Below are 25694 nucleotides of genomic sequence, written 5' to 3'. Positions count from 1 at the left end.
TTTATTGAATCGATTTGAAATATATCATATCAAATCGAAAGTGCACTGTATCGAGATATGTATTGTATCGTGGCCTATGCACAGGTATGTACTGTATTAGCAACTTCTTAATGATTCCCAGTCCTAGACACCTGTGGTAATTTCATTGATTAAAATATTTTCCTCATAGTTGTTGTCAATATCATAGTTTTGCTAACTAAAACTGAACAAAAAGTTAAAATGACAAAAACTAAACGAATGAATATAAAGAACGAGTAGAGACTAGATCTAAGTTCTACTGTTCAATCCCAGAGCCCCAAACAGACCATGAACAAACTCAGTGTCGAAGGGACATGTCTGTACAAGTCTGAAGAAACAATTCAATGCAATTCATCATAGTCAAAAATATATAACTGAAGCATGACATTTGTGAATTAAAACTAGACTAAAACGATGTCTGGCCTGAAATAAAGAAACTACTTGGCTGCGAAAAGCTGCAGAACATCATCACTCAAAAAAAACAAAACAAAAACACTTTTGTCCAGTTGACAGAATGTAATTTTTCTTTGGCTATAAACAAAACAAGTTTCTAACTGCTTTTCACAGCTTTCAGAGACAAGACTGGGGTCACTGTAAATCTATCAGCAAACAGCATGCTAACGTGCACTTCCTGATAATCAGACTTTGACACGGCAGCACACATATTTTGACCCCAAGAGCTGCTTATATACTGGAGCAATACAAATTTTGCTAAAATTCATAGGGACCTTTAATAAAAGTAGCTGCTTCTGAAATTCTAGTTGATATCTTAATGTGCATTTTGTTACCTGGAGGAGAGCAGCACACAGGTAGCAGATGACGAAGGCCAGAGAGATGGGTGCTTCATCACCTTGCAGCAGAGAGATGGCATAGAGAAAGACCAGGTGCCCCGGGACCACCAGCATCAGCAGCACCCGCGCAGACTTTGAGTTCAACCCTGGGACAAAACAAAAGTGTGTTTAGAAAAGAATTCATATAACAAAGGAAAACCAGCCAAAGTGCAGAGCTGTGCAGAGATATTTTAATCCTATCCATCTGTGTGGCTTTCTTAATAAGAAGTTTTGGAGACTGTCAGCTAGGCTAGAATTAAAGGTCCTACAGTATATTACACAGAACTGACTCTTGAGAGCGTTTATTCATGTTAGAATGTTGTTACCGCCTCAAAAACTGAATCTGAAAATGCTCTCTGATGTCTTGTGGTGACAGTTTTCAAGTTAGAAGCCACCTTTAACCTTTAGTTCAGTAGAGATTAGCAATTATGAGACTGAAATTATCCAAATGATTCTAGTGAAAATGTATGAAAACATTGAACACTGAACATGATATTACAAGGTTGAACAGAAGAACTCAGCCTAAATATCCAGGGTTTGTGAGTTAAATGTGTAAATTAAACAAAATCCAGCTCCAGGTCTGTTTGTGAAAAGGACACAACATTAAAAAATTGACCTGATTTGGACTGGGACAGTTTAATATGCTTTTTTTTTTACTGTCCCAACATCATGAAAAGAACATAAGAGCTTTGTATTGCTTTTAAGAAGGCTAATAAATTAATGTGTTTCAGTTCCTGTTATTTATTTCCTGTTTTAGTTCCTACTATTTATTGAAGACTTTTTCCCATTCAACAGATACAATATCTCGTTTTAACTTATTAAATGATTTTTTATGATTCTGAACCCCTGGATAAGAGGTGTGGGCGTTGGAAAGTGTACCCATGATTGCTTCATCAAGAAAAAGGCAATGAATCGGATTAGTTGAATGTCACCAGGTATTATCCCAAATGTATTTTATAACTTTACTCTACCTACCCCTTTATGTAACACCACCTACCTATTTTTCTGTTTTAGAACTTGACTTGTACCCATAGGCTATACAAAGAAATGGACTAAGAGAGTGTGATGTCAGCCATAGCGTTTCACTCCAGTCAAATGAATCTCACAAGGCTCTGTTATAGGAGTGAATTTGGATCCAAGTTTCGTATTAGGAATAGGAATTTATTTAAGGACCAGATAGCAAACTAAAAACCTCAGGATCATGTAGAGTGGGTTTAAAGGGACAGTCCGGAATTGTGGACATAGGACTTCATTTCCTAGTTAGTCAGAGCGTTGGAGACGTGTGGAGACACTTTTTAATATATTCCATCCAGTCCTTGTATTTGCAGAGGTCGCTGGTGCTAGGCTAGTGCATGTCAATGGTCATAGTTACCCTGCCACTAAAAACAGTCTCAACCACTCTATAAAGCACCCGATGCAAATCTATTACAACGCCAGACTGTCGATGTGAATGTCTGTGTCGATAGAATAATTTTAGAAGTAAAACCAGCCTTGCATTTGAAGGATTTATGTCTGAGCAGCAGCAGTGAGTTGTGCTTCCTGATAGAAAGCTTGGCATATGAGAAAATAGTCCCTCAACATGCAACAATTCAGGTAATGCAAGGTTAGTAGAATAATGTTTGAAATAAAACTAACACAGATATTCACATCGACAGTCTGGCATAATAATAGATTTGCTTCGGGTGTTTTGTGGAGTGGGTAAGACTATTTTAAGTGGCAGGCTAACTATGGCCATTGACATGTGCTAGCCTAGCACCAGTGACCTCAGCAAATACAAGGACTGGATGGAATATTTAAAACGTGACGTGTCTTTACAAGTCTCCAACACTTTGGTTAACTAGGAAATGAGGTCTTGTGTCCAAAATTCTGGACTGTCTCTTTAAGACCAAAATGATGAGGCTCACAGCAGCAGTTACAGTGATGTGACAGTTTTTCAATAGAAAATGAACTGGAGCCAGAAGCACACCCATGTTCCCTTCCTACTTGGAACGCGGCGGCTAGCGAGTTAGTGATGTTCATACAGTCTATACGTGTACCTGAGGAAAAGAATGTGATGAAAGGGTTGGGCCAGTGTTGCCTCATCTGATATGGCAGCACACCAGGGATGCTCCAGAAGTGTAGATACGTGGATATCCTACTGGCCTGGATCGCCACCAGATTACCTCCGACCCCTGCACACACGACAATGGACAAAACATCAGAATTACTGGGTTCCAAATGTAAAATATTTTATAGATCAATGATACAAAACAGATGGAGATGGAGAGTTAAAATGCAGATAATTATCGTAATACAGTGAGTTCAAGCATACAGTATTAGAAAAAAAATTTCCCCCATCTGAGAGTACGACATCACGACTTTCTATGACCAAAATAGACAAAATAGAGCAACAGATAAACAAACATGAAGGTGCCCACGGCTAGTTTTAGATCACATCTGTAGGAAAAGAGCCAAGTTTATTAGGTTTATTTGTTTTACAACTGATTCTAGTCATGTTTAAAAAAGTTTAGCTTCCACCATTGAGCTGTGTTCACTACTGCCCCCAGTGGTCAGCGCATGTACAGCTCCATTGCTGAGATTCCACATGTTCTAAGGATTATGGACAAAACAACGCAGAGGATGGATACAAGCCTCTATGCATATCTGTATGTGTCTAGATGTCTAAATGAGTCTTTACAAAGCCTTTGAGTTTAGTGTATAGCAGCAGTCTTCACTTCAGTTCACTTCAGTTGAACTTCAACTTGAGACACTTGTGAATATTAAAAACCGATATTTACTGTCCTTCCTTATCTGTCTGCAACAATCTCTCAACAATTTCCTGCAAGCATAGCCACACACGGTGTCTAACATCTACACCCTAAACATGAATACAACTGCAGACTGGATGGATATGTCTGAACAATTATAAAGTATGGAAGAATCTTTTTAGGTAAAATCACAAAATACTTAGGAATAATAAGGAAAAGGGGAAAATTGTGGCTCTGAAAAGGTAAAAATGAGAAGAGACATAGATTATGTGATTAATAAAGAGCTGTTGATGCTCAAAGTAATTAGCAGCCTGGACCTGGACAAAAATAACAACGTCTAGTTTAATCAATTTTAAATCTGCTGCAGGACACCACAAAATGGAGTTGGCGGTGAGTACATGGAATTTGATGCAGAAGAATAAAAATACGGCATTTTCTGAGTGAAATTCGCTAAATGGCCAAGCAGCTGGATTTTGCCTCCTGTGATGATATTTTCATTCTGCACTTTTCTCTCTTAATGTTAATTGATGATGATTATTTATGTTTTGATTTGTTGGTATTGTGGTTTTAATGTAAAGTTGACTCTTGTGAGCTTTAAGTTTCATTGTTTCATTCACATGTTTGAGAAATCCTGCATTATTAGTCTGTCTGCATCTCAAAACTCAAAATGCTCTGTTACAACTTGTGATGTCATGAAGCGGTAGTTTTCAAGGTAACAGCTGCCGTTTACTTTTAGTTCAGTAGAGATTGGCAAAAACAAAACAAAAAACACTGTGGAGCACTTCCTGTATTACTCCATGACATCACAAGGTGGATCAGGGTGTCTTCCGTTTGAGTGTAGAACTCAGTCTAAATATGCAGGATTTCTGTGTTAAACATGTGTGAATGATACAAAACATCTGAGGTATGTTTTTGATGAGGAAACAACATTATAACATAGATCTGAAAACAGTGTAATATGGGCCCTTTAAAACACTACGAGACTACAAGGAGACAACAAAGAGACTACTCCAGTGGGAAAGAGCATTGTACAAGCTGCATCTGACCTCAAAGCTGCTGTTGTAATTATTGTGAATTTAGATCAGGACTTGGGTATAAAACAGGACGGCTTTTCTAGATTTGGTCCAGATAGTGCTGGATTAGAACCCAAACAAAAAGATTAGTCCAGATGAGGCTCTAAAGCACCCCTTCATCACAATGACCCACAAATGTACCGAGTTCTGAGCCAAACATAAGCAACAAACAAAAGCAGAAATGATTTATGATTCCTGTGGTCTCCCCCGCTATATTATCGGAGTCAGAGTGTGTCGTCCAAATCCTTATCAAACTTTTGGGGCTCCAAAATTTGTGAGAACTTTTAGAGAAATATCTCACCAAATCAAAATTCCAATATTTCCACAGAAGCTGAAATTCTCAGGAAGGTCCTATTGTACAAGAAAATTAAAATAGTTTCACCCTTTATCCAAAACTGCCAGGATTGTATTAAGTCACCACCTAAAATATCTGTCCTAGGGTATTTCATATTTCATATTTTTATAGACTTATAGGGTCCGCCACCTGTTTGTCTCCATGGAAATATTATTGCTGTTTCTAGAATGTTCCACAGTACAGATTAAACCTATATCACAAGGGAGACAACATACTACTACTAGATTACAATTCAGATCTGGGGAGAGCCGCCCTTATTCACAGAAGGAATTATTTGTATTTTTAAGCAACAAAAACCCCAGTAATTAATAACTGTGAGATGGATATGTTTAAAGTCATGCCATGTAACATTCCAGGCAAAGCAATAACATCTCCATGGAGACAAGTAGGTAGCAAATCCTCCACCAGAAAAGATGAGCAGTGCATCTTTAACCAATAACAGTGTTAGTGTTAGTGTAGTCGGCTCCTCCCTTCAGGGAGATGTTTACTCCAGTGACCAGAACACTGTCAGAACTATAGAAGCTACTTGGCAGAATAAGACATATTCACTCCAAAAGCTGACAGAATTCAATTTCTTTTGCAATATCCAAAGACACACATTCTATTTTTCAAAACATCACAGAGCAGATCATAAACAGGAAGCGTGTGCATTTTTACACCAGACCAAAAGCAATGAACACTGCTTCAAATCAGTAATGCTCCCTCTTTTTTTTTTTTTCTTTTTTGGCTTCACGAGTAAGTCTAACTAAGCACTGACGCAGGCCTGGCTCCGTTCAGGATTTAGAGAAGAGCATCTGAAAGGCAGGAGAGGCTGAACAGTAGATAAAAACGGCTGGTGGAGACAGTTCACAGATAATGGTGAAGCCCACAATAGGAAAGACCATTATCCGACTCTGCCATATGGTTCTTATTGTGAATGATGATTTAAGTTGTGCTAAACCCATTAAGTGCAGGGACAGATTTGAACTGTTAGCACTCATTGGAATAAGGAATATATCTAAAATTTGCTGTCACATCAAACTATTGTAGATGTAGACAGTTAAACAGTTGCTGAATTGAAATGGACTGGTGAATTGGTTTAATGGTTCTAACACAGCATGGTCTGGTGGTTTGCATTCACACACACACACACACACACAAAAAGTGGAATGATTAAGACTAATTTCCACAAACCCTCTAGCACTTTGGACAGGGTATTCATGGGCGTCAGCGTTCTCGTATACGCAACATTTGAGGACTTTTTCCATACAAACTATATAAATATTTGATTTAGATTGTTAATCGCTATGGCAATGGTTGTACAGTCATTTGAAAAGTTTATCCAGGAGGTTGGCATGGTCACAATGAAGTGAAATGAATGATACTTAAGTGATACAAAGGACAAAGGATTTTACTAAATAAATTATGTACTTGCTTACCCACCTCTACGAATAAATAATGCGGTGAAAGGAACTGTATGTATGTAGCCCAACCCTTATAAATCTTTTAAAATGGTATTACAATGCATGTACAGTCTATGGTCACCACAAAGACCGGTGATTTCTGAAGATGGCTTGCAGCTAGCAGCCGGAACATATCAACAAGGTCAGTTCATCTCCTACTATATTGTCCATTATTGTTTTGGCCTAGTTTTCTTAAAATGCCTGACCAAAACGACTCTCAATTCAGACTCTGTTTCTGAGCCCTTTGTAGCACAAACAAATGACTGGACTCTTTGTGAAGCTGAGGCTCTGGAGTTTTGGCCTCTGCTGTACTTTAATAGTTCTCTGTACTCTGATTTGAAATGGGAACAAGCTCTACACAGAGGAAAGTCAGATTTCAAATTCCGCCCACATTTTATGGGGTAAATATAAGAATAGGTATTGATTGCTTTTGATAGGTCTTGACAATGGCCACGTCAAAGCTGAAGCAGATCTTACTAAACTTGAGATTAAGCAAAAAGGCAAGGCGGAATTCATATAAAATTCCTATTAATTATTTATTTATTTATTTTAATTTGTGGGTTTGGAGTACAAACCAGATACTTCACAGAATGGTTGATTTGACTGCAAATAAGTGGGTTACAAATATCCATTAACGTTTTACATGTCCATGAGATTGAGAGTTCCCTTTTATGAGAAGCTGGACAAACAGAAATGAATTAAGAACAAGGACAAGTGCCCGTATCAGCTAGTCAGACTGGTGCCACCTAGTGCCTCCACTTAATTTAATTTTTCTGCAGCGACTAGGTCAGGATTCAAAATACAAAAACCCTGGAAGTGCAAGTTCGGGCACCAGCCAGTCAGCAAAGAGCCATATATTCAGTGTTGTCAATGATTCCTGAGATCGAGGACTTAAAGATAGAATAAAGAGAATATATGGTGAATTTCATCAAAGGGAAAAGACATTATTGCCCTTCTTCTTATGGGATTTGGGAAAAGCTTAATATACCTGTTAGCCCTGTTAGCGGCGCATTACATACATGACTACCAAATAGCAGCGACTGGTTAAATGATAAAAAGTACCCACCTACTGTCAAGAGAACAAATTCTAACAGTGTGAGGTCAGGTGGTTTGAACTAAGTGAAATGAAGTGAAACCGGCTGATGAATCAGGCTACGTATCTGCCTCCTCGGTACATGGACAGTATAAAAGTACCTAAATTGGTGATATTTATTTGAATTTCCAGATTGTGCCGAACATCCAGTGTCCAAAGAACAACTTGGAACATATCATAATGACGCCTAATGCTCCAGCCACAACTTTCCTAATTCCTTATAAAACACAACCAGTGCATACAGAACCACAGTCACTACAGACCAAACTTACTGCACTGTTGAAAGAAATATCTGTGCTTCATTTAAATACAAACACATATCCCTTTATTTGTGCCAAAACAGCACACACGGTTCTTTTGTGAGCTGAAAAACACTTGGAGGAGAAGGGGGAAATTTAAAGCAGATTGGTGAATGGAGAGGAGAGCATGGGAGATTTGGGCATTGCTGCAGGACAGGTCCAGATGGGCACAGACTAAACGCACAGTGGTGACGGTGAGAGTCTGCCTATTACGGGCACGTCAGACGCCAAGGCTCTGGGCAGCACCATTAGTGGTTTATCTCCAGTTTTCCAGCGCTCCTAGGCCTGCACGCACCATCTCACAGCCACACAACTTTTCTTAACATGTCTCAATGGATTTTGTCAATACTGTATTTGTGATTTTGAGTAATCCAGGATTATTTAACAGAAATGAGTTCTTTATGAACATTAAATCTGGTGGTTTATTCAATTTCAAGATGGTGTCTCAACTTTAAGACTCAGCTGGCACAGTGAAATTAAAAAGTTAGCTGTACAGTTTTTTTCCACACAGGGATTTAATGGGAGTTTTACCCACAGGAGTGCAGTCTGAAATAGCTCCAACTGCTTCTGAAAATGCTACGTTTCAAGGTTCATTTACTAACCTAGCCGAGACAGTTTTTAGTCCATTTGCTTCAAATAGCATATTTCGGTTCAAGGTTTTAACGTTGTAGCAGATGTTCCATCTTGTGTTACATTTGACAAATAAACTCAGAAAATCCACACTAAGTCTTAATCATTGCTCTTAAACTTCTACTGCATAACAATCATCTAATATATCTTATGCTGGTTAAGAATATAAAAGAAACTTAAGTAGAATGGACAACTTGCTTTTTGGTTTGGAACAACTAATTAATTCTGAAATGTCCATGATTCTGTAATGCTGTGGTATTCTGTAATTAGTTTTCTGGTTCCCTATTGGACCAGATCAGAGCCATGATAAACAGATAGTGCAGAGTCATCTACCAAAAATGAAAGAGTGTAACAGATACAGTATGTTTCCTCCATACTCTCTCCTCCTTAGCCTTGACTGCAGAGTATACATTAGTATACACAGTATACACATTGTGTCATTGCTTTGCCTGGAATGTTCCACAGTAACACATTAAAAGCTCTACCTTACATATATTCAATTATAGGTGATTTTACTGCTCAAAAATACACAGAAAAACAGGGATTCTGACTGTGAGCGGGGTCGCCTCTCCACAGATCTGACTTGTAACTTAATCTGGTTTGGTCTCCATAAATATAGAAATGTTTTATACTATACTATAAAGATTCCAGACAAAGCAATAACATCTCCATGAAGAAAAGCATTTGACGGCTCCTGCACAAGAAAAGTTACACAATGCACCTTTAAAGTTTGAGACAAAAAGTGTATTAACTAAATTAAAATTTGCTTTAAGAATCATGTTTTGCAAAGGACATGCACAAAAAACTTTAATTCAATTTCCAAGAAAATTCCCTAATAAAATGACAGTAACACACTATGTCCACTTGGGGGCAATATTGACTGGCCTATAACTCCATCCACTTCCAACACTCCATTTCAGATTTGTACAAAGATGGACGGTTCGATAATAGCTGAACCATTTCATCAGCCAAAATGTCAGTCTCACTTTGAGCTTAATATTTTTCTTACCGTTTATAACCGGTGTGAAGACAGCCATTCCCTCAAAGTTTGGATCGCTGACAGTCTTGTCAAGTATAAGGCCTCCAAAACTGTGTAGAGACGCATATTGTACACTTTTTGATGACACTGCAAGACATTTTGCAAGCTAGCTTTTGATTAAAGGTCCCATATTACGCTAAATTGGTTCTTGTGAGCTTCAAACCAGAGTTGTGTTTTGTTTCGTTCATACATGTTTGAGTAATCCTTTATTAATAGTCTGTTCCAACTTTTGATGTTATGCAGCTGTCTTTTAGCTTTTGTTCAGCAGAGATTGGCAGTTCCAGGACTCAAATTATCCAAATGACTCTAGTGAAGGTGTATGTAGTTTAAAACCACAGTGGAGCACTTCCTGAATTACCACATGACATCACAAGGAGGAATAAAGTGTTTTCTGTTTGAGAGAAAAACTCACATATGCAGAGTTTGTGTGTTGAACATGTGTGAATGAAACAACTCCAGGTATATTTTGATATAGAAACAACAACATTATAACATAGATCAGTGTAATATGGGCCATTTAATACACACTATGCACATATTTACGTATAATCGTGTAATATATTTTTTTTAATCACTGATTAAATTTTTTTTCACTGACCTGCTAATAGACATGGCTACTAAAACAGGCTGCCACCCAGACTTCAGCACCTCTCTGATTTGAGGACTCTGACGGGCCACCAGCACCCACACAGGGATCAGGGCCAGGAACACCAGACACACCAGCGGAGAGAGGTACCACACATCTGAGGAGCAACATGGAGAGGAAATATCACTATATGTAATGATTAGTTTGTGTGACAGCAAGTAAAAATAACAAGAATGTAAGTCTAAGAAAATGTTTAGTTCATTTTAGCTTCTAGTGGGCATTTTTGAGGGCTTCTTAATAATATTCTTTCCATCTAATATTTGATATGTTTGCATAAGAGTCAAAAAGTAATTAAAAACAAATAAATAAAATGTTCATTTGGTTGAGGTTTTGAATTTTTTCAAAGACAATCACATTTTTTGTTAGTTAGGCCCGAGCCCCGACAGGGCGTAGGGCCTATTGCTTCCGCTCAGCGGAGCAAATGGGAAGGGACGTGCGCATGTCCGAATGCGACAAGACGACATGCAACTATGTCCACGGTCGCCCCCGGCACGAACAGCAGTATCCCAGTCACCCACGTCCAAGGCCTGGCTCATATTTACTACTGCTAAAATGAATGGAAGTCAATGGGAGGTCAGAGGGTGACCCCAGCGAGATGGTCCAGACGCGCCCGTCACTCACCAATGACCCCACGGTGACGTGGGGAAGGTCGAGAGCTTTCAAAAAATGTATAATATGTTGTTCTAAAGTTTTCGGATATATTGTTTTTGCTCGAATTATTATTATTATTTTATTATTATTATTCTTCTGCTCTTTAAACCCTAATTTGACCCCCTAAACACGTTCAAAAACTCACCAAACTTTGCCCAAAATTCAGAAGTGGCGAAAAATTCGATAAAATATAGGTTTCGTGCACGGGCATAAAAAAATGGCGACACAGCGCCACCTCGAAAAGTCAAAATACATTGCGCCTATGGGAGACGTCCCGACGTCAACTTTGTCGTAGAGCTATGAAATTCGGTACACACATTCATCATGTGAAGACAAGCAAAAAATGTTATTATGGCCACGCCCCCTGACAAACCAGAAGGCGGCCATCTTGGATTGAAGTTTGAGTCTGCATTTTCGCTGACGTTGCGTTTGAACGAACTCCTCTGAAGACGCTTCACCCACAGGGCTGAAAATCACCGTACATCATCTAGACAAGTGGAACATCTAAAGTTAGCTGATTTTTTTTGATAACTGTCACGGTTTACGTGCGGCGAAGCCGCAAAATTTGGTCGAAATTTTGCCTAATTTCAAGGTGACATTATTTGCTCCTGTTCGCACAGACTTAGTCCGATCGTGCTGAAATTTGAATCACTAATGTGTGATCTCAGTCTGAATATAATACACTATAAAACATATGAAACGTGAACACTATAGCGCCCCCTACCGTATACATGAAATGTCAACATTGTCGGATCTGCACCAAATTTGGCAATTAAATTCTATATATGATTACGAGTAAAAAAGTATATTATGGCCATGTTAAAATTTCACTGTTGGCCAGCAGGGCGCAAAGACTCAACAATTTTGCGCCTATGGGAGACGTCCCGGTCAACTTTGTCGTAGAGCCATGAAATTCGGTACACACATTCATCATGTGAAGACAAACAAAAAATGTTTTTATGGCCACGCCCCCTGACAAACCAGAAGGCGGCCATCTTGGATTGAAATTTCAGTCCGCTTTTCGCTGACGTTGCATTTGAACGAACTCCTCTGAAGGCGCTTCACCCACAGGGCTGAAAATCACCGTACATCATCCAGAGAAGTGGAACATCTAAAGTTAGCTGATTTTTTTTGATAACTGTCACGGTTTACGCGCGGCGAAGCCACAAATTTCGATAAAAATTTTGCCTAATTTCAAGGTGACATTATTTGCTCCTGTTCGCACAGATTTAGTCCGATCGTGTTGAAATTTGAATCACTAATGTGTGATCTCAGTCTGAATATAATACACTATAAAACATATGAAAAGTGAACATTATAGCGCCCCCTACCATAACATGAATAGTCAACATTGTCGGATTTGTACCAAATTTGGGAATTCAATTTTTTAGAAGAAAAAACATATATTTACTGACATGGGAATTTTCAAGTTCAAAGACAATCACATTTTTTGTTAGTTTTTTATTACAACTTTATGACCTAGTTTATTTTTTTGTGTACATACAGCAGGTGACAGAGAAACAGTACAAACTTTTTTTTTCCCTCCTCTCTCACTTCCCCTCTCTCGTAATCTCTTGCCGGAAGAAAAAACGAAAGAACAAATCACTGTTTAAAGACACTGCTAGCGGGCTACATGTTAACAACACTCACCAATATATTCATAGAGCGTGCTGCTGACCCCGGCCAGCAGGGACAGAGTGATGAGGTCGCCCAGACTGGCAGCGATGGGCGTGGCCACATTGTCGGGGTTGATGCCCACCTTCTTGGAACCGATGATTACTCCAATCATCACCAGACCTACGAGAACAAATCCAAACACATGAATTTAACTCTTTAATTTTACTCCAGCCTGTGGTGCCTAAGACAAGACTTAAAACCAGGGAGTACCAGTTCCTCTCTGTATTTTATTCATTTCATAGTTTATGATTTTCTATTGTTTAACCATTTGTATTAATTTAAAGTATCAAATGTGTTCTGTTTATTGTTTTATTTACTATGTACCGTTGTTTAACTTGATCTGTAACCACTAGATGGGGCCACTGCACTCCCAGTTTGACATTGCAAGATAAAAACATTGAAGGAGAACTATTCTAAGCTTTGAAAACAACTGTCAGACCTAAGGAGAGAGCTGCTACAAATGCAGTGGTGATGCTGCTGGCGCACAGGACAGCTGCTTGGTCCAGCTCCACTCCTCCTCTGGAAATGGCTCCTAAACAAATGGCAGCGACAGCAGCCAGGAAACCCACCACCGTAGCCTGGACCTGGAGACAGAGGAACACACGCGCTCAATGAAATCTGTGTTGGTATAAAAACAGACACCAGACCAGTACACATGACTTTAATGCTACCTGTATAAGAGCCAGATTGCTGTACACCATTAGCCACTGCTTGTCTGGATCATCCATTTGACCTGTGTTTGCCTGTCAACAAAATAAAAGCACTCATTCATCAACAACAGGAGGCAGAGCACCAGACCACCTCAACAACACCATCATGTTTAATCATGTTCCCTAATATAATACAAAAAATACTGTACAGTGGAGTGTGTACCTGGTACTCTGTAATCAGCCAATAAGCAAATGAGCAAACGTTTTAGTAAATGATATAAAATAGAACTTTTCATAAATACCACATTAAAGGAACTGTATGTAAGATTTAGATTTGAAATTTTATAAAGTTGATGTACCAGATACACGTAATACATGTTAAAATCATATATGCTTTTACTAAAAACAATTATAATGCTTATTTATTACAAAAAAAATTAGACACAATGTCCTGTTTATTTAAATTTTACTGTACTATAAAAGGACTCTCTCTGATCTGAATTGTCACTACCTAAACCCCAGCATTTGTAGCCAGTCATTCATCAGTGCTAGTGCAGCCTCTGCAGCTCAGTGAGGGAATTCTGGAGGTTTTGAGTTTTAACATGAGGCATGACCTGTCCACAGACTGAGAATGACAAAAACGTGTATATCTTATGCAGGTTTAGGCACTGACAACTGTAGTAATTTTGACTGTAGTAAAGAAAAATCAGTTAAAGTGCAGCTTACATACAGTTCCTTTGAAATTTGGATTAAACTATAAACTTGGACACAACCAGGACTAAACCAAGAGTAGAACTGGGCGAAACTAGCGCTGTCATCACATAACATGTAGATTTATGTAATGATAGAAAGAGTGTTGAAGTAGTGGCATTTTTCCTTACAGCAGTGGAGAGGCGAGCAGCCAGGGTCATCTCCAAGTTTCCCTTGAGCCCCACCAGAGCTGGTACCAGAATAAACACTTCAGTGATCACCTTGAATACCTCCCAATGCTGCAACACACAAAAGAAACATCCATTTAAACTAAGGAAAAAACAGGGCATGAATCAGGGTTCAGGCAGTACATATGAACTCTTTGACATAGCACTTTAACTGACACATCACATATTCTAGTCTAACCCAGTAGCCTCGTTTCCACATCTCCGAGCATTGCCTCACGCAACCTCACATCGGGCAGGTTCAGCGAGTTTGAACCACTGTCACAGACTCCAGCACTTTTAAAATAAGAGAGCTGTTAGAACAAACTTGATAAGGGGCATGAGAATAAGACGAGAAGAAAATGGCTTAACTGAAATATTCATCAAGTCGGATGTGATGATTTGTATGAGGAAGGTGGATGAATCGAACTTTGAAATTAGACAAAAAAGACAGAGGGTATTGAATAGGTCTGCCAAGAAACACACTTTGCATTTCTATAGCCTTTTTAGCCTGTTCCCTGAAATAAACTCACATTGGGAAGAGATAAATAATGGATTGAGAATGTGGGTCTGTTGAGGACAGTATGGTACATTTGGCAAGTGGAGATATGTACCTGTTAGTTACTGGATACTTACCAAAAGGCGGTGGAGACATTTTATTAATATTAGCATGCTCTCATCGCAAATTATGATGTTTATGCTTGGTTATGTTGGAAAACCACTTCTGTATCCACATCAACATTACTTTGATGAAGTAACTAACAATATTAAGTAAGAATTTGACAGTAAACTTTGTGATTATAGGACAATTACGTAGCCATGTTCCCCTATTGGAGGTTTTCAGATTCTATAGAATGTCAAGTCAATAGCATATTTTCCCTACTTATTTACTTATTTATTTATTTCCAAAATATTTGAAAACAATTCACTTTCTATGATTTTTTCTTTTTTTTTAGAAGTTACTTTAGCTAATAAAAGGGGCCCCATACACAGTAGTAAAATGCATTGTCCACATTGTCTACTTTCCACTGAAAAAGATTAATTTAAAATCATTGAGCCTGCTGTGAACCTGAGACCTCACTATATTACAACAAAAACATACATTTTAACAATATTAATTTCAGGGGAACCCCTCTGGCTATATTAAATATTATCGGATTAGAGGACGCAATGCCATCTTAAACCCAGCAGTTGCTCTAAAGACAATTTTGAATGGAAATATCTGGTTATCCTTTGACATTGTGTTAAGAAAAGAGAGTTAAATGTCTGAATATTGCAATAGCAGTAGCAATTTACCTTATTTTAGTCTGTTTTATGGGTCAGCACTTGAACTGATGTGTCACGTAACAGAAAATCATAAGTTGTTTGATTTCACTTATCTTCGTCAGTTACGGACTTCACTGTCAGTCTATTTTTACCCTGGGCTCTGGACTGTGGGTCTGGCTGATTGCTGTCATATTACGAGGCTATCTTGGGACATGGCCCACTTCTGTGCGACTGCTGCCAAAAGGAGATGGGCCACTAGCCAAGAACCACCGACCGAGAGCTCAAGGTATATGAGGAATAGGATGAAAGCAAAAGATTTTAAGAGGTCTGGTGTAAGCAGTGTTCGGCCGTAACAAAGTTAAAGTAGAGGGTATTTGTACTTTACTTAAGTGCATGTTTAAGTGGGTACTTTTTGCTTTAACTTCACTACATTGGAGAGCAGATATCTGTACTTTTTACTCCACTAAATTTTTAACAGGATTGAAAAGTTAGTAGACTTTTATTACTGTTTGAGACAGTATCCGGGGCCAGGTTGCGGGGACAGCAGTCTAAGCAGGGAGTCCCAGACTTCCTTCACCCCAGACACGTCCTCCAGCTCCTCCGGGGGGACCCCGAGGCGTTCCCAGGCCAGCCGAGAGACATAGTTCCTCCAGCGTGTCCTGGGTCTTCCCCGGGGCCTCCTCCTGGTGGGACATGCCCGAAACACCTCCCGAGGGAGGCGCCCAGGAGGCATCCGGAACAGATGCCCGAGCCACCTCAACTGGTTCCTCTCGACGTGGAGGAGCAGCGGTTCTACTCCGAGCTCCTCCCGTGTGACTGTGTGACTCACCCTATCTCTAAGGGAGCGAGGAGCCACCCTGTGGAGGAAACTCATTTCGAGCGCTTGTATCTGAGATTTCGTCCTTTCAGTCATTACCCAGAGCTCATGACCATAGGTGAGGATAGGAAGGAAGACTGACCGGTGAATTGAGAGCTTTGCCTTTTGACTCAGCTCCCTCTTCACCACGATGGTCCAATACAGCGACTGCATCACTGCCGACGCTGCACCGATCCACCTCCAATCTCACGCTCCGTCCTCCCCTCACTTGTGAACAAGACCTCAAGATACTTGAACTCCTCCACACAGGAGGAGTTAATCGTTTCTGTTGAAGCAAAATTCCAAGATTTTATCCAAATCCCTACGTTTGAAGCTTTTTTAGATCTCAAAATATGCGCAAAAATACTTTTAATTTTTACTCTTCAAGTACAATTTTTAACAAGCACTTTACTTGAGTAGATTTTTTTCATGTGATACTTTTACTTGAGTATTTCTTTGCTCTTGTACCTTTTTACTAAGTAACAAAACTGAGTACTTCTTCCACCACTGAGCATAAGGAGGACTGTGCTGACTGTACGATATTCCTCCAAATGCTACCTCAATGCAAATGAATGAGATATGATCCAGACTACAGCCCTTTCTTCTATATAACATATTTTTCATCCAGCAGACCTCATTACATTAAGCTCAATCTGATACGTCTAATGTGATTTGGAAATTGAAGACGTGGGCCCCATCTGTTGAACAGGGAAAGATACTTTATCCATTGCACTCAGCACAATATAACTGCACCATCATCGTAGTATGCTAATAGTAACCACATTAGCGGACATCCATTTGCATTGCATTTCAAACTCATTCGACAGCAAAGAATATCAATGTTGCAAATAACTTGGTTAGCTGTTTTTGTGCTTATTCATTGTGCAACCAGATAGGTAACACAGGAGAAAGCTCTTAGGTTTATAAAAACAAATAAATCATGTTAAAGGTCCCTTATTATGCGAGCTTTAAGCTGTGTTATAATGCAGTTACTAGGGATGTAACAATAACTGAAATATCGTGATATCGTGTTGTCAAAAGTCTCACAATAATACCGTGGGCCAAAACAATATATCAATATGTCTCTTTCCTTAAAAACATTGTTTTGGTGCAGCAAAAACTGAGTGAACTACATATACCATGATCTTCTGCTACATTACAGTGCAGACTACATGAAAATTAATAAAAATAATAAACAGAATCATAATTTTTAAGCAAATTTAAATCTTAATTCTTTGGTTTATGATAGAACAAAAGTCTTGTGAAGGCATTTTAAAAGGAAAAAGTTGCATTTCACTATTTTCTTAGCATCTACAAAATATCACAATAAATATCATATCAGGGAATGTATATCGTGAAAATACCATATCGAGGGATTTGAATATCGCTACATCCCTAGCAGTTACCTCATCAAAAACATACCTGGAGTTGTGTTTTGTTTCATTCACACATGTTTGAGTAATCCTGCATTGATCCAAAGCCCAAAATGCTCTGTTCCACCTTGTGATGTCATGAAGTGGTAGTTTTCAAATTACCTACTACCTTTTACCTTTTGTTCAGTAGACTGGGAATTCCAGGACTGAAATCATCCACATGATTCCAGTGAAGGTGTATGGAGTTTTAAAAACAAAGTGGAGCACATCCTGTACTACCACATGACATCATAAGGTGGAACAATGTTTTTTATTTGAGAGGAGAATTCAGCCTAAATATGCAGGGTTTGTGTGTGAATGAAACAAAACACAAGTCCAGGTATGATTGTGATTAGGAAACAACATTATAACATAGATCAGAAAATAAAGTAATATGGGCCATTTACATTCTCAGACGTTAGACGTCTCAGCAATATACCAAATTTTTTATTTTTTGATCATGGTACCCAAATATCTTTATATTCCCTGCAAGTATCTCTAAGCCACCTTCTGTTCCTGAAAGTTTACTCTTCACTGTGATTGGTTAAACCCACCTGCCACTCACTCAGACTCCCACAGAGGCTAACAAATAAGAGAAGTGGGTGGGGGAAAGTGTCTAAGAAAATGCGAAAGCGTTAAAAAGGTGCATTAAACAGAAAAGCTCTGACTCAGGGTATGAACACAATAGCACCACAGGGATAAGACTGTATAGAAGACTCTAGTATCCTCCACTACCAATAACTCGTTCAATAAACTCAATCTTGGCAAGCAGTGTAGATGAGCAACTAATGAGGAAACCCATAAAGTAAGTAAATGACCCTTAAGTGCCGTTAAAACCTGAACTAAGAAGACATTTGATGTGGTTTCATCTAATGTAAAAGATTAAGTAAGTTGTAATAAAATAACATATCTAATTATTCATTTCATGAAACCAAATAGAAATTGTTTTGATGTGCTAAACCTCAAGTCCTGTTCTGACTATTAAGCCAGATAAGAACCAAAAAGTTAAACGCTAAAACTACATTGTATTGACCAAACCAGACCAAGTTACAGGTCAGATCTGTGGAGAGGCAACCATGCTTACAGTCGGAATGCCTGTTTTTCTAGGTATTTTTAAATTGAATTATAACTGAATACATGTGAGGTAGAGTTGTTTAATGTTATACTGTGGACCATTCTAGGTAGAGCAATGACATATCCACAGAAACAAGCAGGTGACAGACCCTCAACCAAAAAGTTACATAGTGCACCTTAAGTTTGCTCTGTTATTATAGGTAAATATTTCAAATGATTTCAAAATTTAGGCAACTATTATATTCCTTGTTGTTTCAACCATTCTCATACTTGTATAAGATCCATGACGATTCCAGCAGAGACCATCCCAAGCCCAGACACCAGCAGGGGCACCGTGACCTGTGCCGCGATCAGCCAGGGACTCTCTGGAAGGAACCCATACTCTGATCGAGTCAACTTCCATGTGACGCCTCTCAGCTTCTCCCCCTGGTACCGTAACTCCAACTCCAAACGCGTTACCACCATTGTATCACTTATCTATGTCCAGACAACATCGAATAAAGTCTCATGTTGAAAATCCGTGAAAATGTTGAATGACCCAGATTTAGTAAATTGAGATAGCCGGATAATCCTGCCAGCAACGCCAGGATTTAATACTGAAAATAGTCTTCAAAGGATGAGAAAGTTTGCTGTCAATTGGAGCCAACAGTAGCGTGGCACCTGTTAATCCTGTGGTGAGTCAGCATTGATGATGTCTTCATTTGTCAGCACCACTGGGTAACACAGTTATTAACTTCCTTTTGCAATTGTAGGTCACGACATTCCACATAAGCCTTGTCGATTCAGATTTGCAGTCCAATCTGATTTAACTTTGAGTCGACTGAAGTCCAATTGGAAAAATGAAAGTTAATATAAAGATAGTTGACACTTTATGATTGTTGACATCCTCCTTTCTTGACTTTCGCCTTGGGTTGTAAATCACTCTACTTTTTTTAAGTACCTTGGCACATCGTATTTACTCAAAGTAGCTTTAAAAAAAAAAACGACAGTGCAGTTTTTTTTTCGCCTGTTAATAAATCCTTTTCAGAACAATCTTGTAGCAGTAGAAAATCTCTCCTCTTGCTTCTTATCGGCAGAGTGTGTGGTGAGTGCATATCAGCTCCCTCAGCTTCAGCGGCATCATGCTCGGTCTGTAGTGACGTAGCAGAGAAAGAGGCTGTCTCCTCCTTCAGACGTGCACACTCTGGAGCGGAACAGCCGGTCCTTTGCCGTCCACTAACATCATTTCTATCTCATGCTGCGCGTTTCCTCTCATCCCAGATTTGACTCCTTCCTCTTGTGTCGTTCGTTGTGATTGGTCATTTACTCTCTCTCTCTCCTCCTCCTGGTCGTGACTCACTCGTTCATGATTTCCATCACTTCCCCCGTTCAGCCTGATGTTTTAGAGTTTAATCACAGGACGTCTAATAAGCTCTTAGAAAAGGTCAGTTCTGTTTTTGAATAAAATAAAACAACCTTATACATACTGATATTTAAAGGTGCACTATGTATGACTTAGCAAGGTCTGTAAACTGATCTGTCTACATTGAGCTGTTATTGCTTTGCTGGCATGTTCCACAGTATGGCATTAAGCTTATCCATCTACATGGCAAGCAGGTGACACCATGAGACCAAGTTACGGGTCAGATCAGTGGAGAATTGAGCCCACTCACAGTTAGAATGACTGTTTATCAAGGGATCTTTGAACAGTAAAAACACATAATTAATGCATGAAAGATATTTTTAATGCCATACTGTGGCAATGACATGATCTCCATGGAGACAAGCAGGAGACAGACCTTACACAAGAAAGGTTACATAGTGCACCTTTAAAGACTGACAGCAACTGACATCATATATGGCCCTTCACCCCAAATGTCAGCCCAAAAGCAAAAATCTAGTCATAAAAGGAGGTCCCTTGCTAACTGACTCACTCACCACAAGCTCTTTGCCTGGTAGATATCTGAGAGAAATGACTCAGCAGTAAACATAAACCCCATCACAAAGCTCTAGGAAAGACAGTATAGTCATAGAGCAGTAAAACCTCATCATAAACATTTGCACTAAAAATCTACTGCCAGTAAATTGTTTAATATTGGTGAGGGTTTCATGTTCTCAGTAACAAGTACATAAAGTTATATGACTGTGTACAAGTTTTCTACCAACTATATTCCACCAAGGGCTTAAGAATTTTTGACATATGACATCTAAAAACCTGCACTACAACTCCACCATTACATCTGCATCATGCAATAACATTCTCCTGTGTTTTTCTCCTAGCCAATTTGAAACAAACTAGGCCACCTTTTCTATGTCCTTCACTGTCCGCTGTAGTTCTGGACAAGGCTATGAGCCAACCTCCTGACTAATTGTTCTCGCAGCTCCTGACAGAGGCAATGAAGAGTGGAAGACATACTGATAAGCAGCAGATGGAGAGAGGAAATAAGTGTTACGCTATGAAATTGATCAGCAACAGACAGGGGGAATTAAAGATATCAAGAGAGGTTCAGAGTCAAATGCATTTTGCACAATACACGCAATTCAGCTTTGGAAACCAGAACAGAAGAAACACGCACATAATAGAATTACATTTAGTTGTGCCTAGAATGTCCATGAGTCTCAGTCTCTAAGAAAGTGCACAATGGACGATCTGAAAGGTTTACTTGCAACTTACGAAATATGAAATAGCTAAGATTTAGTCAAAGCTAGTTACGAAAAAGATACAGTGTGGCATCAGAAATGACCTTGATTGCCCTGTTTGGCCTATTAAATGCACAGCCTTAATGCCATCACACTCTACAGGATTTTTCAGTCTTAAACAATTTTTAAATGTGACAAAAAGTGCACACAACAGCCATGAGGAGAATCTTATGAGATTTAAAATCTGCGATTGCAAAGATTGCTATGGGATATGGCTGCGTACCACAGACTATAAAGTTGTAAGCATACCTCATGTCTGCAGTTTCCTGTCTGGAGTAAAACCACTCGCTTTGAGACTCAAAAAGATCAGAGCAGTGCACTTTTAGTTTACATGCAAGTCAAAACTGGCAATAAAGTACACAGGAAATAGTCTTGATCGCTAATCTGCAACTTCACCCCAATACGCGCCCTGCAATGATGTAAACAGACACACATGAGGATCTACTCTCGTGTTTTTACCTTTAAAGAACACTTCAAACTGGATTAAAAGCTGTTTTGTGGACTAGGGTCATTACTTGTGGAGGACAAATTCTATGGACAATATGGATGGGATGCTGCTTCTGTATCTTGCGTCTCTGTGTCCGTCACTCCTCTGCCCCTGACACTGTGTTTTATTGGCTGTTACTGTAACATTGCTGATGTTTTGTGGTTACGGTCTGACAGAGTAGCTCAGAGTCACACTGACACCACATACAGGAGGAGCGCAGTGACTTCAAAATCGCAGACGAAGACACAAAGTCGGGTCACGCCTCCCTGAACTCGGGGAGAAGAAAATCACAGCCTAAATCGAGCAAATTCTCCAGTAGTGTGTGGTGGCCTTTAGTGTGAAGTAATTTGACAGTGACCAATGTAATGTAATGCTTTACAAAATAAATGTTTATAGCCTTTATAATGTCCTGGAGAGTAATGAAAATATAAAACTGCAAAATAGTACCCCAACATTACCAACATACCTACACAATAATTTATAAATGCAAATGTGAGACAAATGTAAGAAAGTGGGTTGATAAAAACAATGCATCTGAGGAAGTTACTAATAGTTTCCACATGTTTCTGTTTCTGTTACACAGCCAGATCCTTTTCATGTTGATAAAAATTGCAATAACACATAATTTTTTTGTTTTGATCAGTTAGAAGGTTCCAGTACACCAGAAAATGATAGATTTTTATGTAAATGTAACTTTTTTTTTTACTATTTATGTAGAATCAATAAAAGGTGGAGCATTCTCTAAGTGACAAGGGACAGGCGGTCGATTACACTAAAATATCTCTCTTTAAATAATCATATAGCTTGTACAAATAAGTCACACTGTAATTTTAATGGTATTTTAAGTCATATATGGAGTTCCCTATTGGATTGAGAGATAATGCATATGTCTATGTACTACAGTAACCTTATGCCTTTGCCAAATAGTACTACAAGAGATATACAAAGGGGTTGTGTAGAGGCACCTCCACTCACCTGCACCATGTCCAGCACCATACCAGCCATCACCATCCCCATCCCGGCTAACAGGTAGGGGAACAGAACCTGCAGACAGATGGCTATGGACGACTCCTCCGCCACTTTGGCCACTGCCACTTTGGGCTTCTCCTCCTGTTTCTTCTTCTGGGGAGGAGGCTGTGGAGCTGGGGGAACCAGGAAGTCGTCGTCATCCTGGAGGTGGGCACTGGGACTGCTACCAGGACTCTTCTCTTTAGAGCGGGACTTCTTTCCCTTTTTCCTCTGTCGTGTTTTGGTTGGGGGCTTGTCCTCTCCTGCCATCGTGCCTGTGTAGAAAAGAGTATGTACACATATACTTTATGAGTCAACCTATAGCCAGCGGTGGAAGTACTCAATTTTGTTACTTAACTAAAAGTTTAAATACCAGAGCAAAAGAATTCTTAAGTAAAAGTTAAATATCACATCTACTACTACTTTTACTACTTGAGTAAAAGTATTAAAGTACCCATTAAAAATGTTCGCAGAGTAGTATTTCATGCATATTTTAAGATCTAATAAAACTTAAAATGCAGTGATTTTAATAAAGATTTTGATTTAAAAAAAAATAAAAAATGTGTAACACCCCCAGTCCTTTTAACAGGTTTCGGAAAATAGTAAAAAATACTTTACTTTACTTTACTTTACTTTTACTTTTCAGTGCAGTTCAAAATGTAGAGTAATAGAAAGTACAGATAGCTGTTCTCAAATGTAGTTAAGTAAAAGTAAAAAGTATCCACTTTAAGATGTACTGAAGTAAAGTATTAGTACATATGTACTCAAATTGATACTTAGTAAGTTCAGTATTTAACTACTTTTGTTTTGTTATGTAAATTATGTTCCACCACTGCATATAGCAAAGTAGTAGCAGTACATTCAATCACAGACAGATGGCAACAAAGTGCAAATCTGAGCATTTCAGAAAGACTTTTGTTCCTGCTGCTCTTAAATGCGTTTTTGCAGGTTTAATGTGTGCGAATGAATGTTGTTTTTGCCACTATTGTAAATAAATCAATAAAATATAATTAATGTAATCTAATGTAAGTATTATGCCAGTGTTTTCCAACCTTTTTTTGTCTCAAGTACCCACTAAGATTTGTCTCACAATCCAAGTAACCCCCTAACTCCAGTAACAAGCAAAAAAATATGTTTACCACTAATATATTCATATTTTTCATTCTTGTTTAAATGATATTGGCGTGTAGAATCCTCATAAATGATTCTTAAGTAGTTTTTTTTTTTTTTTATTATGCCATTTAACTTCAACTTCTTTTAAACCTTTCCAAGTACCCATTGGAAAGTGCTTATAGGCCCCTAGGAGGCCCTGTACCCCAGGTTGGGTCATAGACATCGCATATGACATAATATAGTTATGGAGCTAAATGGACAGTTTCTATATAAATGAACCAGGTCAAATAGATTGTACTATTGAATTTACCCCTCATCTCCTTGCTGCGACCACCTAATATTGTCGTAAAGTAGCCTATCTATGGGCAATTATCAATTAATAAATATATATGGTGAAAGGTGGTCAAAATGTTGCAGTTATGCTTAAAAAAAAAAAAAAAAATGTCCCTATTTACCTGGGACAGTCCTAATTTTGAGTCCTGTGTACCCAGTCCCTGCAGATTTATCCAAAACCATTGATTTGTCCCAGTTTTATACAAGACATGTCCCTATTTTTGACAAATTTGATACCTGCCAACAGTAGAGGCATAAATTGTCATGTGTATAGGAAAAATACAGATGATTAGTAAATGCTTAAAAATCACCAAAACACAGAAAATGTGACTACTGACTCACATGTTAGTCGTGACTACATCATGAATGGGCCGAGTGCATAACAATTTTCCATAATTATGCACTTGTTTGACAATTTTATTATTCCAACCAGTCCAAACTGGGAGTGTCCTAGTTTTTCCTTTTGAAAATCTGGTCACACTAGTGCAGCTTTTTTTGGCTACTTAATCTTTGTATGTTGTTTATTTCACAGTCATTTCATGTCGTCTGTTATGATTGTCTACATTGTTGTTTTTAATGTCTCATGGTGCACTTTGACATGTTTTTAACTACATATGGCGAATAAACTAATGTAACCTTTATATAATTAACATACCCAGATTGTAGACACTGACAGGAAAAGTTGACATAATCTTGCATTAATTTACCGCACTGATTTCATACAGATGATCAAAAACATGAACATATTACGTTTTCAGCCCTTTTGAAACATGCTGTGCGGAGAAGATAGTACGTGCACATCTGTATGTTGTTTATCCACAGCCTACAGCACATGGTCAAAGCTAAAACAGGACATGCAAATACAGAAAACTCTATACATTACCCTACTTTAAGCCCGGTGTTATCTATCAAAGTGCATTCAGTTGCTCCATTTCGCTCTGATTAGCAAGATAAAAACCCGCTAAATCTACACTGACACCACCAGATTTGTGTCACTCTCTTTCCACATTCCTCTACTTCCGCCCATTCCAGCAAAGCCCGCCCCCGTTACTAGGGGTTACCCACTAGGCGCGCTCTGATTGGACCAAAATTAGTGTTGACGTTAGCCCCGCCCTCTTTTCGCCAATGACAGCGAGTGAGCAGCTGCCGAGGGAATCCCTGCTAAATTTAGGAAGCAAAGGACATTTAATTAACCTAACGACTGTAAACTTTCCCTAATGGAAGTGGCAAATGCTGTTATTTTAGATGTTAGACATGCTCATAGTCTCATATGTGGTTTAGGTTTCTAGTTGTTCATTGATCTAACAGTCTAATACTCCCAGTTCCCAATGCAAATTTTTACATTGTGCTGAGTTTTTAGACAATAAAGAATATATAGTTGAATAGCATGCATTTCTGTCAC

General features: G+C 38.8%; 1 protein-coding gene across 5 annotated transcripts in view; it reads right to left on the bottom strand.

Moving 5' to 3' along the window:
• Window positions 1–25304, bottom strand: part of LOC110157986 (solute carrier family 41 member 3) — a 30444-nt gene extending 5140 nt beyond the window's left edge. The window contains exons 1-10 of one of the 5 annotated variants that reach the window (XM_020922401.2): window positions 25176–25304; window positions 22814–23121; window positions 14032–14139; window positions 13172–13243; window positions 12940–13084; window positions 12474–12620; window positions 10125–10269; window positions 9497–9576; window positions 2885–3019; window positions 807–955 (exon numbers count right to left, since the gene is read on the bottom strand). In XM_020922401.2, coding sequence (XP_020778060.2) covers window positions 807–955; window positions 2885–3019; window positions 9497–9576; window positions 10125–10269; window positions 12474–12620; window positions 12940–13084; window positions 13172–13243; window positions 14032–14139; window positions 22814–23116 — 1284 coding nt within the window. In that variant the 5' untranslated portion in view covers window positions 23117–23121; window positions 25176–25304. Of the gene's footprint in view, window positions 1–806; window positions 956–2884; window positions 3020–9496; window positions 9577–10124; window positions 10270–12473; window positions 12621–12939; window positions 13085–13171; window positions 13244–14031; window positions 14140–18942; window positions 19587–22813; window positions 23122–24634; window positions 24894–24947; window positions 25073–25175 lie in introns of those variants that run through there. The other 4 variants (XM_055166496.1, XM_055166494.1, XM_055166495.1 and 1 more) reach the window with 4 other exon arrangements.
• Between the last annotated feature and the right edge of the window lie 390 nt (window positions 25305–25694).

This window comes from Boleophthalmus pectinirostris, unplaced genomic scaffold (genome assembly GCF_026225935.1).
Source record: "Boleophthalmus pectinirostris isolate CB_2022bp ecotype Guang Dong unplaced genomic scaffold, ASM2622593v1 HiC_scaffold_8, whole genome shotgun sequence".
Taxonomy (NCBI): Eukaryota; Metazoa; Chordata; class Actinopteri; order Gobiiformes; family Gobiidae; genus Boleophthalmus; species Boleophthalmus pectinirostris.
Note: the sequence above shows the minus strand (reverse complement) of the source record. Positions and strands in the feature narration are given on the sequence as shown.